This window comes from Pongo abelii, chromosome 17 (genome assembly GCF_028885655.2).
Source record: "Pongo abelii isolate AG06213 chromosome 17, NHGRI_mPonAbe1-v2.0_pri, whole genome shotgun sequence".
NCBI lineage: Eukaryota > Metazoa > Chordata > Mammalia > Primates > Hominidae > Pongo > Pongo abelii.
In genome coordinates this window covers 63,988,842-64,001,530 of record NC_072002.2, presented here as the reverse complement: position 1 = coordinate 64,001,530, position 12,689 = coordinate 63,988,842, and the positions used below count along the sequence as shown (strand labels likewise).

General features: G+C 37.3%; 1 protein-coding gene across 11 annotated transcripts in view; it reads left to right on the top strand.

Annotated features, from left to right (window-relative positions):
• Window positions 1–12,689, top strand: part of DYM (dymeclin) — a 413,664-nt gene that overhangs the window by 237,251 nt on the left and 163,724 nt on the right. The window contains exon 14 of one of the 11 annotated variants that reach the window (XM_024235728.3): window positions 8,992–9,156. Coding sequence (XP_024091496.3) covers window positions 8,992–9,156 — 165 coding nt within the window. 11 annotated transcript variants of the gene reach the window in all.

Here is a 12,689-nt window from a genome sequence, read left to right as displayed (position 1 = left end):
TTACTCTTCATCAAGATGACCTCTTCTTGGTTTCCTCATCTTCTTTATGGTTTTTTTGGCCACTCTTCAAAACTCTGTAAAAGTTTATCTAGATTTGAAGTGATCTTGTGATACTTTAAATGTTGGCATTTCTCAAAGTCACCCTGTCTTAGTTTGGGTTGCTATAACAAAATAGCATATACTGGGTAGCTTATAAACAACAGACATTTACTTCCCACAGATCTGGAGTCTGGGAAGTCCAAGATCAAGGCGCTGACTGATTTGGTGTCTAGTGAGGACCTGCTTACTGACCCAAAGAGGGCAGTTTTTTCTCTTGTCTTCCCATGGTGGAGAGTGGAAGCAAGCTCTCTTGGACTCTTATAAGGACACTAATCCCATACATGAAGGCTCTACCCTCATGACCTCACCTAATCCTAATGCCTTCCTAAAGACCCCACCTCCTAATACCATCACCTTGGGGGCTAGGATTTCAACATATACATTTGTGGGGGACACAAACATTCAGACTGTAGCAACCCCCTTCTCTTTTCTCTCTCTACTCTTTTCCTAGGTGATTGTAGCCACTCCCATCCTTACACAGATGACTCACAAACATACATTTAGCTAGCCCTATCCTCTGGCTTCAGACCTGCATGTCCGATCAGATGACTAATGTCATCTTTTGGGTTTATCAGAGACATCTCAAACTCAGCATGTCGAAAATGGAAATCTTGCCCTTTCCCAGAGTCTTTTGATCCTCTTTCCCTGTTGCCGCCTCATTGAATGACACCACCATTTATGCATGCCAGAAACCTGAGAGTCAATTTTGACACTCCCTGTCACCTGCCATATTCAATTCATTACCAAGTCTTGTCAGCAACCACCCCTCAAATCCATTCATTCTCCTTTATCATCACCTTAGTGCCTACTCTACTGCAGTAACTCTTTAACAGGTCTGATGTCAACTCTTGCTTCATCAGTCTCCAACCAGACGGATCATTTCAAAATGCATATCTCATCCTGTGACTCCTCTGCTGTATACACTTCAGATGCTTCCCATTGTTCCTAAAATGAAGGCATAATTCCTTGGTGATTTTACCTACCTCGGTTCTTCCCCAGGGTCAGCTCCTTACACATTGTCCTTTACTTTTGCATAGGAGACATGTTTCCTTCCAGTCTCAGTCCTATGTCTGCCTTTTTCCTTCGCTTGTAATTATTTTCCTGCTTATCTTTAGTCATCTGGCAAATCTTGACTGAATCGTTACTTTTATGAGGAAACTTTCCCTTACCTATCTATTCAGGCAAAATCTCATCTGTTTCAAGTTTCATCTGTAGTACTTTGTTATTCATTTACATCAATTTGATTATTTAGTTTGTCCACTCAAGAATATTAACAACACTTCCCTTAATATTATCTGATTCAAAACCCATATTCACATTATGCCTGATTATCTTAGAAAAAAATGTTTATTTTGATTAGTTCAAATCAGGATTCATACAGGATCCCACACCACATTTGATTAGTCACGTGTCTTAGTTTTTTTTCAATCGAGCAGAGGCAGGTTTTTGTAAATGAAGTTTTGTTAGAACACAGCCATGCCCATTTGTGTGCATCCTATGGCTGCTTTCTCACATCAGTTGCAGAGTTAAGTGATTTTAAGTGAGACAATACAGACTGCAACTATTTGCTACCCAACCTAAGTTTAAGAAAAAAGTTGTGCAGTACCCCTTGCTTGCTTTTCTTTTTTAACTGTTCAACTCACATCTTTGACTAGTTGGTCAACAGGTAAGCTGTCTTACAGAATATCTCACATTTCAGATTTGTTTGTTTGCATCTTCCTGTGTCCTTCAATTTGTTCCCTCTCATCAATTCTCTTGTAAACTGAAAATTAATTCTAGAGGATAGATCATTTAGATGGAATTTTTTGGCAAAAATACTTAATACGTGTTCCTGTTTATTTCATATTCTATCATATCAGGAGATACATAATGTCTAGTTATCCTGGAGATACTAAGATTGATCAGTAGGTTCAGATGGTGATAGCTAATCCTTTCATTCTAAATTTCACCATCATTCTTTCATATGACTTTCATTTGACTAAACTGTTTTATTATATGTTGCCAAATGTCAAATTTCTAATTATAATATTATGTGCATATTTGTGACATAGAGTTTTTCTGTAAAGAAGAATTTTCCTTCATCCACTGTGTAATCATAGTTGGAAAGAGGGGAGTAATGCTTAACTGCTTCCTTTTAATATTTAATTTTCAAAACTAGAGTTTGATGCCTTGGTACCTCTGGTAGTCATTGATACATTTTCATTTTTTGTTTTTTTATTTATTTTATTATGAAATTCTGTTCATATTGTCCATATAGATTGTATGTTTTTGATCAGTCGCAGAGCAGTTATTATTTTTGGTTTCTGATTGTTTCATTTTTGGCCAGTGGGAGATCCCTTATGTTGCCTCTTATGTCCTTTTGACAGGACTCCTTTCATCTTTGACAGTTTCCTTGCTTCCTTCCTTGCTTTTAAGGCCAATAAGATGTCTCAGACTCATTTGTATCAAATACGTTTCTTGTCTTGGACCTAGAAGCCACAATATTGTTGGTAGGTGATAGGATGCTCATTATTGAGGAGTTTGTAATTTTTTTTAGGTCTCTTCAATGGACAAAGCTGAAAAGATATAAATTCTTGTAAAGAAAAAAGATTATTTGTACTCTTAGTTCTGATTCAGATTTCAGATTATTTAACAGAAATTCTGATTTGCTTTTTTGAATAACATAAATATAATGTTTTTCTCTTTATTCTATTCCATGTGTGTATATACAGTTGTTTCACAATAATATTATGACTAATTTTAAGTAAGTGAATGAAGTTTAGGATTTTTTTGTGTGTGTTTCTATTTGTCCTTAGAATATAACCCACTGAGTATATAATGTCAATTCTACATTTGAAAGTTATTCAAAATAATTCTTTGTGTAGTTTCATTACCACTTGAGATACAATTAAACTTGTTTTAGTTTTCAGTTTGAGGGAATTTGTTTTTCTTTTTAGTTTAACTTTAGTTTTTCAGTATGTATAATTTTAAGCTGCGTTAATAGAGTATAATCTTTTCAACACTGCCCAAAACATGACACATCTAGAATAATGTGTTTACTTCTTTTTGCCATATTTTAGGAATGGCCAGCCTGGTATCAAGGGTGGCATGATACAAGTGGTTTATCCTGGATATGGATGGCAATAAGGGGATATATTGTCTATGTCTGTAAAGAATTTCAAAACTATAATAAAATTAACAAAATTTGTTCTGGGTTTTTATTCTCACCATGCACCAGCATTTCTCAATACTACCAGTGAGAAAGTACTTCTCCCTGCACTGAGTGTGTTGCTAAGAAGCTTATTAGGCAGTTTGAGCATCCAAAGGAGAGTAATAAGACTGACAAGGAATCCAAAAACCATAGCCCATGAGAGATGAACAGATTTTAATATCAATCAGAGAAGAAAAGATGAAGAAATTCACAATTTCCTCATCTATTTAAAGACTGTAGTATAAGGAAATAAGTTAGACTTTGTGTACTGAATTCCAAGTTTCATTACTGGATAGAAGTTACAGAACAAATGGATTTAGCTTATTATAAGGAGAAGTTTTCTAATTGTTAGAATTTACATATCTGTGGAATGAGGCTATTTGTCAAACTAGAGAGTTCTTTTTCCCTTAAAGATATATAGTAAGAGCAGTGTGAACATCTCACAAGGGATGTTAGATATTCTTCTGTGGATAAATCTTGCACAAGATGACCTCCTGGGCTCTCCCAGCCCTGTGATTCTGAGATCACAGTGCCCATTTTCAGGAATCCTCACTGTCTAGACCCATCCACTAAAATGAATCATCATCTTATTCACATCTAAGCCCCATTACAAGTTTATTAATATCATCCCTTTCAGTGGAAATGAGAAATATTTTATTCAGTTATGCTAATGTAATTAGCTTATAATGTTGTCAAATGCTTGAGAAGTTGAGATTGTAGTTCTGCTGGTTATTTGTTTCTCATGTCAAATGTCATACCATCAGTGAAATCGTTCATAACCACCAAAATTAACGATTAGCCTCTTCAGCCCCTCTTCCACCTTTATCATATTTTATTTGGTTAACAAATTTATCTTTTTTTTTTTTTTACTGATTGATTCTGAATCTCCTTCTATTTAAATGTATATTCTGTGACAGCAGTCCTCAACCTTTGTTGCGCCAAGGACCAGTTTTGTGGAAGTCAGTTTTTCCACAGACAGGGCAGAACGGGGGATGGTTTTGGGATGAAACTGTTCCACTTCAGATCGGATCATCAGGCATTAGATTCTCATGAGGAGCGTACAACCTCAATTCCTTGCATGTGCAGTTCATAATAGGGTTCGTCTTTCAATGAGAATCTAATGCCACCACTGATCTGACAGGAGGTGAAGCTCAGGTGGTAATGTGAGCAATGGGGAGTGGCTCTGAAAACAGATGAAGCTTTGCTCATTCGACTGCCACTCACCTACTACTATGTAGCCCAGTTCCTAACAGGCTTCAGAATGGGGGATGGGGACCCTGGTTCTATGAGAGCAGAATCCATGTATCTTTTTGTACCACTGAATCCCAAGCATTTAATGTTGGTACATTTTTCTGTAAGGGAATCCATGTCTTTTGTTGGCTTTTAAAATGGCCACCTAAAAAAATTTAGGAACTACTATAAGAGTAATGTTGTCAAAATCAAATACCACTGTTGAGATTTTGAATCTGTGAAGGATAATTGCATTCTTTATATTTTGTCTTCCCTTTCAAAAACATGCTAGTTAGTATTTCTTCATTTATTCAAGATTTCTTTTATGCCAAATAGTAAATTTTGATAATTTTCTTTATATAGGCCATAAACATGTATTATTAATTTAATTTCTTGGTATTTTTTAATCTACTAATGGGTCTACTAATGAGCTTTCTCAAAGGAAGGAAAGGAGGGAAGAAGAAGGGACATTGGAAAAGGATATACAGAATATTTTTATTAGTCTAGGTAAAGGTTAACCTGCCTCTGGTAATCTCATTTTTTTTAAGTTATTTAAGCATATAGATAATTAAGAAAATAAATTGGCCAGGCACGGTGGCTCATGCCTGTAATCCCAGCACTTTGGGAGGCTGAGGTGGGTGGATTGCCTGAGGTCAGGATTTCAAGACCAGCTTGACCAATATGGGGAAACCCCATCTCTACTAAAAATACAGAAGTTAGCTGGGCATGGTGGCATGCGCCTATAGTCCCAGCTATTCAGGAGGCTGAGACAGGAGAATTGCTTGAACCCGGCAGGCGGAGGTTGCAGTGAGCCAAGATCGCGCCACTACACTCCAGCCTAGGCAACAGGGTAAGACTCCATCTCCAAAAGAAAAAAAGTTAGAAAAAGTTGCTATGGAAATGTGTTATAATTGTATTATTAAAGTACTGAAAAATACATTATTAGAAAACTTCACCTTAGAATCTTTTTTAAGCATTACTCTTTTGCTTGTGGTTTTTGTCATCTTTTACAGACTTGAATGTTGTTCTAGGATAGAATATTGTCATACTTTATTTTAGTGAAGCATAACCATATCGAATAACATTTCAGAACTATACATTGCACAATCTTGGACATTTTCTTGTAAGAAGGCACTAAGGAAATTTTATTTTTGTGAAAGTAATTCTTAAGTAACAGTGACTGTTTTTTATGGGCTAGCTCCAGACCACATTTGCCTACTTCCCATGATCTTGTTTTTCTGATATCCCAAGCTTTAAGTGTAGAGGTCAGAATGACATTTTAGGGCTCTAGGTTTGAATCTCCTAATCTTAAAATGGATATTATTCAGTTTATCAAAAAGATCAGTTCTATTTTTTTTTTCAGATTAAAAATAAATTAGGCCGGGCATGGTGGTTTATGTCTGTAATCCCAACACTTTGGAAGGCCAGGGTGGGTGGATCACTTGAGCCCAAGAATTTAAGACCAGACTGGGCAATATAGTGAGACCCTGCCTCTAGTAAAATTTTTAAAAATTAGCTGGGTGTGGTGGCACACACTTGTGGTTCCAGCTGCTTGGGAGGCTGAGGTAAGAGGATCACTTGCCCAGGTAGTTTAGGCTGCAGTGAGCTATGATTGTGCCACTGTACTCCAGCCTGGGTGACAGAATGAGACTCTGTCTCAAAAAAAAAAAAAAAAATTAGTTTTACCAAAAATAGTGCAAATAATTTTCATTTACCTTTAACTCACATTCCCAAATGTTAAAATTTTGCCACATTTGCTTTACTATTGTGTTTGTGTCTTTTTTTGAAATGGTTGAGAATAAGTTTACGGACATGATGTCCCATTACTAAGTACTGCATGGTGTATTTCTTAAAAATAAGGATATTTTTCAAAATCAGGAAATTAACATTGATAAAAACTATTTTAAGTAAAAAAATGCCTTTTTCCTCCTCCAAGTCAGGAATCTAATACCAAAATCATATTACATATAGTTGTCTTCTTTCATCTTTTTAAATCTGGAATGGTCCCTCAGTCTTTCTTTGTCTTTTATGGCCTTTAAAATTTGGAGAATACAGAACAGTTTTTTGTTTATTTGTAGAATGTCCCTCAATTTTGGTTTGCTTGATTTTTGGGGAATTAGATTTTGACTGTACTGTGATCATATCAGGAGACACATGACATCTACTTGTTCCATTACTGATGTTAATGTTAACTGTGATCGCTTGTTTAAAGTGCTGGTGATGCACATTTTTCAAGAATATGGTTCTTGTATTTTCTTAAGTTTTTGCTCTCTTTTGGTGGATGGAGTCCTAGAATCCTTTCCAAGACTCAATAGAAATATCTCTTTAAATATAAGCCTACTTTAAAAGATTTTTAACTACTCTGTTTTGGAGATTAACAGCTTCTTAAGACTTTCTCTATTTCAGAGGAATTTTGTTTTGTCTAATATCTGTCTCCTGCTCTAGGCTGTAAGCTCCTTAAGGGTAGGGATTGTGTGTACATCATTCCCCACCCTGTCTTCAATGCCCAGCACTGTTCCCACATGCAGTAGATAGTAGTTACTGCTTGACTGATTGGTTGTTTGATAGGCTAGTGGTTGAATGGATGAATGGATTGTTCATTTGTAGAAATTTGCCCATTTCAAATCTTCTAACTTACTAGTTTTGGGTTCAACATACTTTAAAAATTACCTGTTACCCTCTTGGTATTAATACTTTGATATAGTTTTGATGTAGTTCTTTAGACATGATTGTCAAGGACTAATAATAGCCAAGGCATATCACATGATATGTTCACTATTTTGTTGATTCACCTTGTCAGATTGATCTTACATTCTCTTCTCTCTAGCTTGCTATTTTTAAATGGCCTGAAATGTGGCATCAGTGAAACTACTCTGACAATAATAGTAATAATTCTTATTGGTCCTCTTATTACTTTATTTTTTGTAATATCACTTTAAAATCTTGGAGCAGTCTAAAATTTTTTACTTCTATGTTGTTCGCTTATGGGTTTGAGGCTTAGAGAGATCATACACCCACTATTATAAAGCTGCCAATGGGTGAGCAGGATTTAGATTTCTAAGTTTTGTCTTTCTTTAAAAAATTTTATTTTTGCAAGCACTTTTCCAAAGGATTTCTAAGTTTTCTGACTCCTAATTCAGTGTTCTCTCTACCATAATCTCTTCCATATTGTAGTAGTATTATTGCCTACTTGCCAGGAACATATTCATAATACCGTGAAGAAAAAGTATTTTGTATCACTTTGTTCTACCAAGGCATATTTTATGTGGTTCACTAATGACAGCCTCATATTTTGAGACTTTTCTCCCAGTGAGTATGCCTTTTCTTCCCTAAATGGAATTTTTAAAGAGCAGTTTTAGGTTCACAGCAAAAGTGATCAGAAAGTATAGAGTTGCCATATATCCCCTGGCCTCCAACCTCCCCCACTATCAACATCTTGTGCCAGAATGACATATTTGTTATAGTTGATGAACCTGCATTGACACATAATCATCCAAACTACATAGTTTACATTAGGGTTCACTCTTGCTGTTGTATATTCTTTGGTTTTTGACAAATGTATGTATCCACCATTATAGTATTAGTAGAGTAGCTTCACTGCCCTAAAAATCGTCTATGCTTTGTATATTCATCCCTCCCTCCCCTCTAACTCCTGGCAACCCCTAATGTTTTTGCTGTCTCCATAGTTTTTTCTTTTCCAGAATGTCATATAAATGGAATCACACAATATGTAGCCTTTGCAGATTGGTGGCTGTCACTTAGTAATTTAGGTTCCTCCATGTCTTTTCATGACTTTATAGCTCATTTTTTTAGCCCTAAATAATCCATCGTCTAGATGTACCACCGTTTATTTATTTATTCATCTACTAAAGGACACCTTGGTTGCTTTCAAGTTTGGGCAGTTATGAATAAAGCTGCCGTAAACACCTGTGTGCAGATTTTTATGTGGATATAAGTTTTCAACTCTTTTGGATAAATTCTAAAGAGCATAATTTCTGGATTGTATGGTAAGAGTATATTTAGTTTTATAAAAAAACTGCCAAACTGCCTTCCAAAGTAGCTATACCATTTTGCATTTCCACCAGCAGTGAATGAGAGTTCCTGTTGCTCCACATCCTTGCCTGCATTTGGTGTAATCCATGCTCTGGATTTGGGCCATTCAAATAGTCTGTGGTGGTGTCTCATTGTTCGAATTTGCGTTTTCCTAGTGATGTATGATGTTAAACATCTCTTCATATGCTTATTTGCCATCTGTATATCTTCTTTGATGAAGTGTCTGTTTAGATCTTTTGCCCATTTTTTATTCTGATTGTTCATTTTCTTTTTTATCTTTTTATTCTGACAGTTTTTTTTTTCTCGGGCACCAACTAGTGAAGATACACAGAAAGCTTTGAGGACATAAAAAATGATTTATTTTTTTCAAAGGAAAACTCCTCTCTTTCTGTTTCTCTCCTTTTACCTTTGTCTTTCAGTTATACCTGCCGCCACTTGCGGAGATATGTTTATGTGTTGGACAAACTGTATTTCCCCCACTCTCACTGTTCTACGCTTCAGCATTGCTTCTCGACCCTCAGTGACAATGGAGAGGAACTCTTGTCTTTAACTTGCTCTCACATTCTCAGATCCTATGCTTCCAGGTTATTAACCTCTGCTGTCCATTTACTGCATGCTGCATGTTGTATATGACTGATAATTGCATGTTTTAATAAGACATGTGTCAATTAAATTATTAAAGAGAATATTTATATTTGAAATGGTACTAAATAATTTGTTTAAAATAATAGCTGGATTTTGTTTCCTTACAAATGTCTTCTTAAGTAATTTATATTATGTTTCATGGGAGAGAGGAAAGCTTTCAACCACAGAGTTGTCTATATAAACTTGCCAGAACTATTCTATATCGCATTCCATTTGGGAATCTTTTGATTTAATTTATAGTAGTTGGAGTGCTCTGATTTTTATATGAAATAGACTCTACAGTTACTATGACCTTTGAGTCCTCCTTCACGCAAGCACACCTGAGAGCTAGCTGTAGGATTTCACCTATGTTCCGATAGAGGTGCATTCAGTTGAGCAGGTTGATTTTATAGGAAGGCAGAAATTATACTATTGGGGTTTTGTATTTTGTACTCGTTTTATTTATATACAGAGTGGCTATAAAATCATATAAAATCAGCAGGTTGCAATGTGTCATGGATGAATGTAGATTAAACATAATGGTGGTAGGTGGAGTAAGGAAGAGACAAGCTGTCAATCTCGAATATCAGAGAAAATCAACACCTGCTGTTTTGTGTGTATCATGCATCAAAATAGAGGGGCAGTATGACATTACCGCTTTGTGCTTTGCAGTTAACATTTTTAACACTTTTTTTTTCTAAGTAAGAGATGACTTATACCAGCGCTATACTGTTAGCTAGATATGATGATTTAAGGCAATATCTTCACTGCCAGATGATTTAGATGAAGAAGGAGAAAACTCCATGACAACCTTAACCAGAAATTAGCAAACATTTAGAATTTAAAATAGACCTTTTCAGATGATGAAACATATAAAACTTGAGACTATACATAATATCTAAGTGAAAACACTTGATTGCTAGGAAAGGAAAGCAGTCTGGTGTGTAAGTTGACAGAGACTTTTCTTGGGAGCAGAAAGATTTTATAGACTCGTGATGATGTTGATCAGCCTCTTATCGAGTCAATGTAGATACTTTTGAGAAATAAAAAACTGAGGGTTAGAAAAGCAGGTGAAAATAATAGAATTAACTTTTACGTATGTAATGTTAGAAGAATTTATCAAATTTAGCAGACTAAACCCAGTGACTTTCCACTGGCTTATGGAAAGTGAGGGAATATCAGGTAAGTTGCATGATACTCTCAGGAATTGGAGACAGTGTGTCTGGTTTCGAGGAATGAGGAGAACTGCTGCTGATCATTGAACTTCTGAAATGCGCAGGATAATTGACATCTTTTTCTTTTTTCTTTTTTTTTTTTTTGAGATGAAGTCTTGCTCTGTCACCCAGGCTAGGCTGCAGTGACTCAATCTCAGCTCACTGCAACCTCTGCCTCCTTGGCCCAAGCAATTCTCCCACCTCAGCCTCCTGAGTAGCTGGGATTACAGGTGTGCGCCACCACGCCTGGCTAATTTTTATATTTTTAGAAGAGACAGGGTTTCACCATGTTGGCCAGGCTAGTCTTGAACTCCTGACCTCAAGTGCTCTGCCCGCCTCGGCCTCCCAAAGTGTTGGAATTACAGGTGTGAGCCACTACACCCTGTCGACCTTACTCTTATTTACTAGTGTATCATCAGGACCCTCCACAAAACCAATAGGAGATTTTATATGTAAATGGAGAGAGAGAGACAGAGACAGAGCTATTTTGGGAATTGGCTTTGGCGATTGCAGGGGCTTGCAAGTCTGAAATCTGTAGGGCAGGTTGGCAGCCTGGAAATTCAGGTAAGCCTTGATATTGCAGTCTCAAATTCTAAATGCACAGGGCAGGCCGTCAGACAAGTGACTCAGGCAGGATTTTTATGCTGTGGTCTTCAGACAGAATTCCTTCTTCCTCAGGAAACCTCAGTCTTTATAATAGCTTCAGCTGATTGGGTGAGTCCCATTCATGTTATAAAAGGTACTCTGGTTTCCTTAACATTCCATAAATGTTAATCACATCTGCAAATACCTTCACAGCAACATCTAGACTAGTGTTTGACCAGACAACTGGGCACAATAGTTTAGCCAGGTTTACACATCAAATTCATCATCACACTGTGCTTCTCCTCTGTGTTCTTTGTTACCGCGTATCTGTTCCATGTGTTTTTCTTTGTGTGTGTCCTATCCTGTCATATCTATCCTATGGTTTTGTGGAAACTATAAGCCTTCTGGGTGTAAACACTATATCTTGTTCATTGTTATACGTCGTATAGCATATCATGCCTGGCACATTGTTAACCCTCATTGATACAGCTGGCAGCAGATTTTAGCATTCGTCATATGTGACAGAGGCCCCTGTCTTTTTTCTCCTGGAGTCACACTCCTCACCTAGCAGGAGCAGACAGGAGACAGAAATACACGTTCAGCTGGGAAAATAAAAGAAAATGAAAAAAAAAGGAGAAGGAAGACAAAGTAGGGAAAAACAAAAGTTTAAAAATGAGAGGAGAAAGATGGAGACAACATGTGGTGAAAGCAGTGTCCAGTTCCTGAGCCCCCTTCCCCCAATGTCCAGCAGAGTTCAGCCAACACTCAGTTTCTGAGTCAGTGTAGAATTTATTCTGCATTTTCTGTTTCCTCTTTCAACACCTTTCCTGGAACCCCCTCATTCCTTACCCACTTGGGTTTCTCAGTACTTTCAGCTGGGGTTTACAGTATGAAGCCTCCAAAGGGTATTTTTTCAATACCAAGCCCTCCTGAGGCCCTGTCCATTTTTTTCTGAGCAACAGAGAAGAAATACAGTGTTAATATAGTGTAGTGGCTAGGGGCAAGGGCTCTGGAGTTAAGGCTTCCTCCCCATACCCCCAACCAACTTTCACTCCTTGCCTTACCACTTGCAGTCTGGGACAGGACAGAGGACGCTGTTTTATTCAGGACAGACCTGAATAGATTTGCATAAAAGGAATTACCTGGCCATCTTCTCTTGCCGTGTTCCTTTGCAGGTGACAAACATTTTGCATACACAGTGACACATGGCCAGGTGGAGTGTACTCCCTGCAGGTGAGAGATTTTCTTCAACAGAACTACATTATATAGAGAGACAAACCAAGCCAAATATCTGAATGGAGCAATCATGGACTTACTTAACAAAATCAAATAGCTTTCTGTTATGCGGAATTTAAAAATGTAACTCAGTTTCTAGAGAGAAATATATAAGCTTATTTCTTAAAAAAGAACTTTACCAGCTGGGCGCGGTGGCTAATGCCTGTAATCCCAGCACTTTGGGAGGCCGAGATGGGTGGATCATGAGGTCAGGAGATCAAGACCATCCTGGCTAACGCAGTGAAACCCTGTCTCTACTAAAAATACAAAAAATTAGCCAGGCGTGGTGGCACACGCTTGTAGTCCCAGCTACTCAGGAGTCTGAGGCAGGAGAATCGCTTGAGCCTGGGAGACGGAGGTTGCAGTGAGCCGAGATTGCGCCACTGCACTCCAGCCTGGGTGACACAGAGCAAGACTCT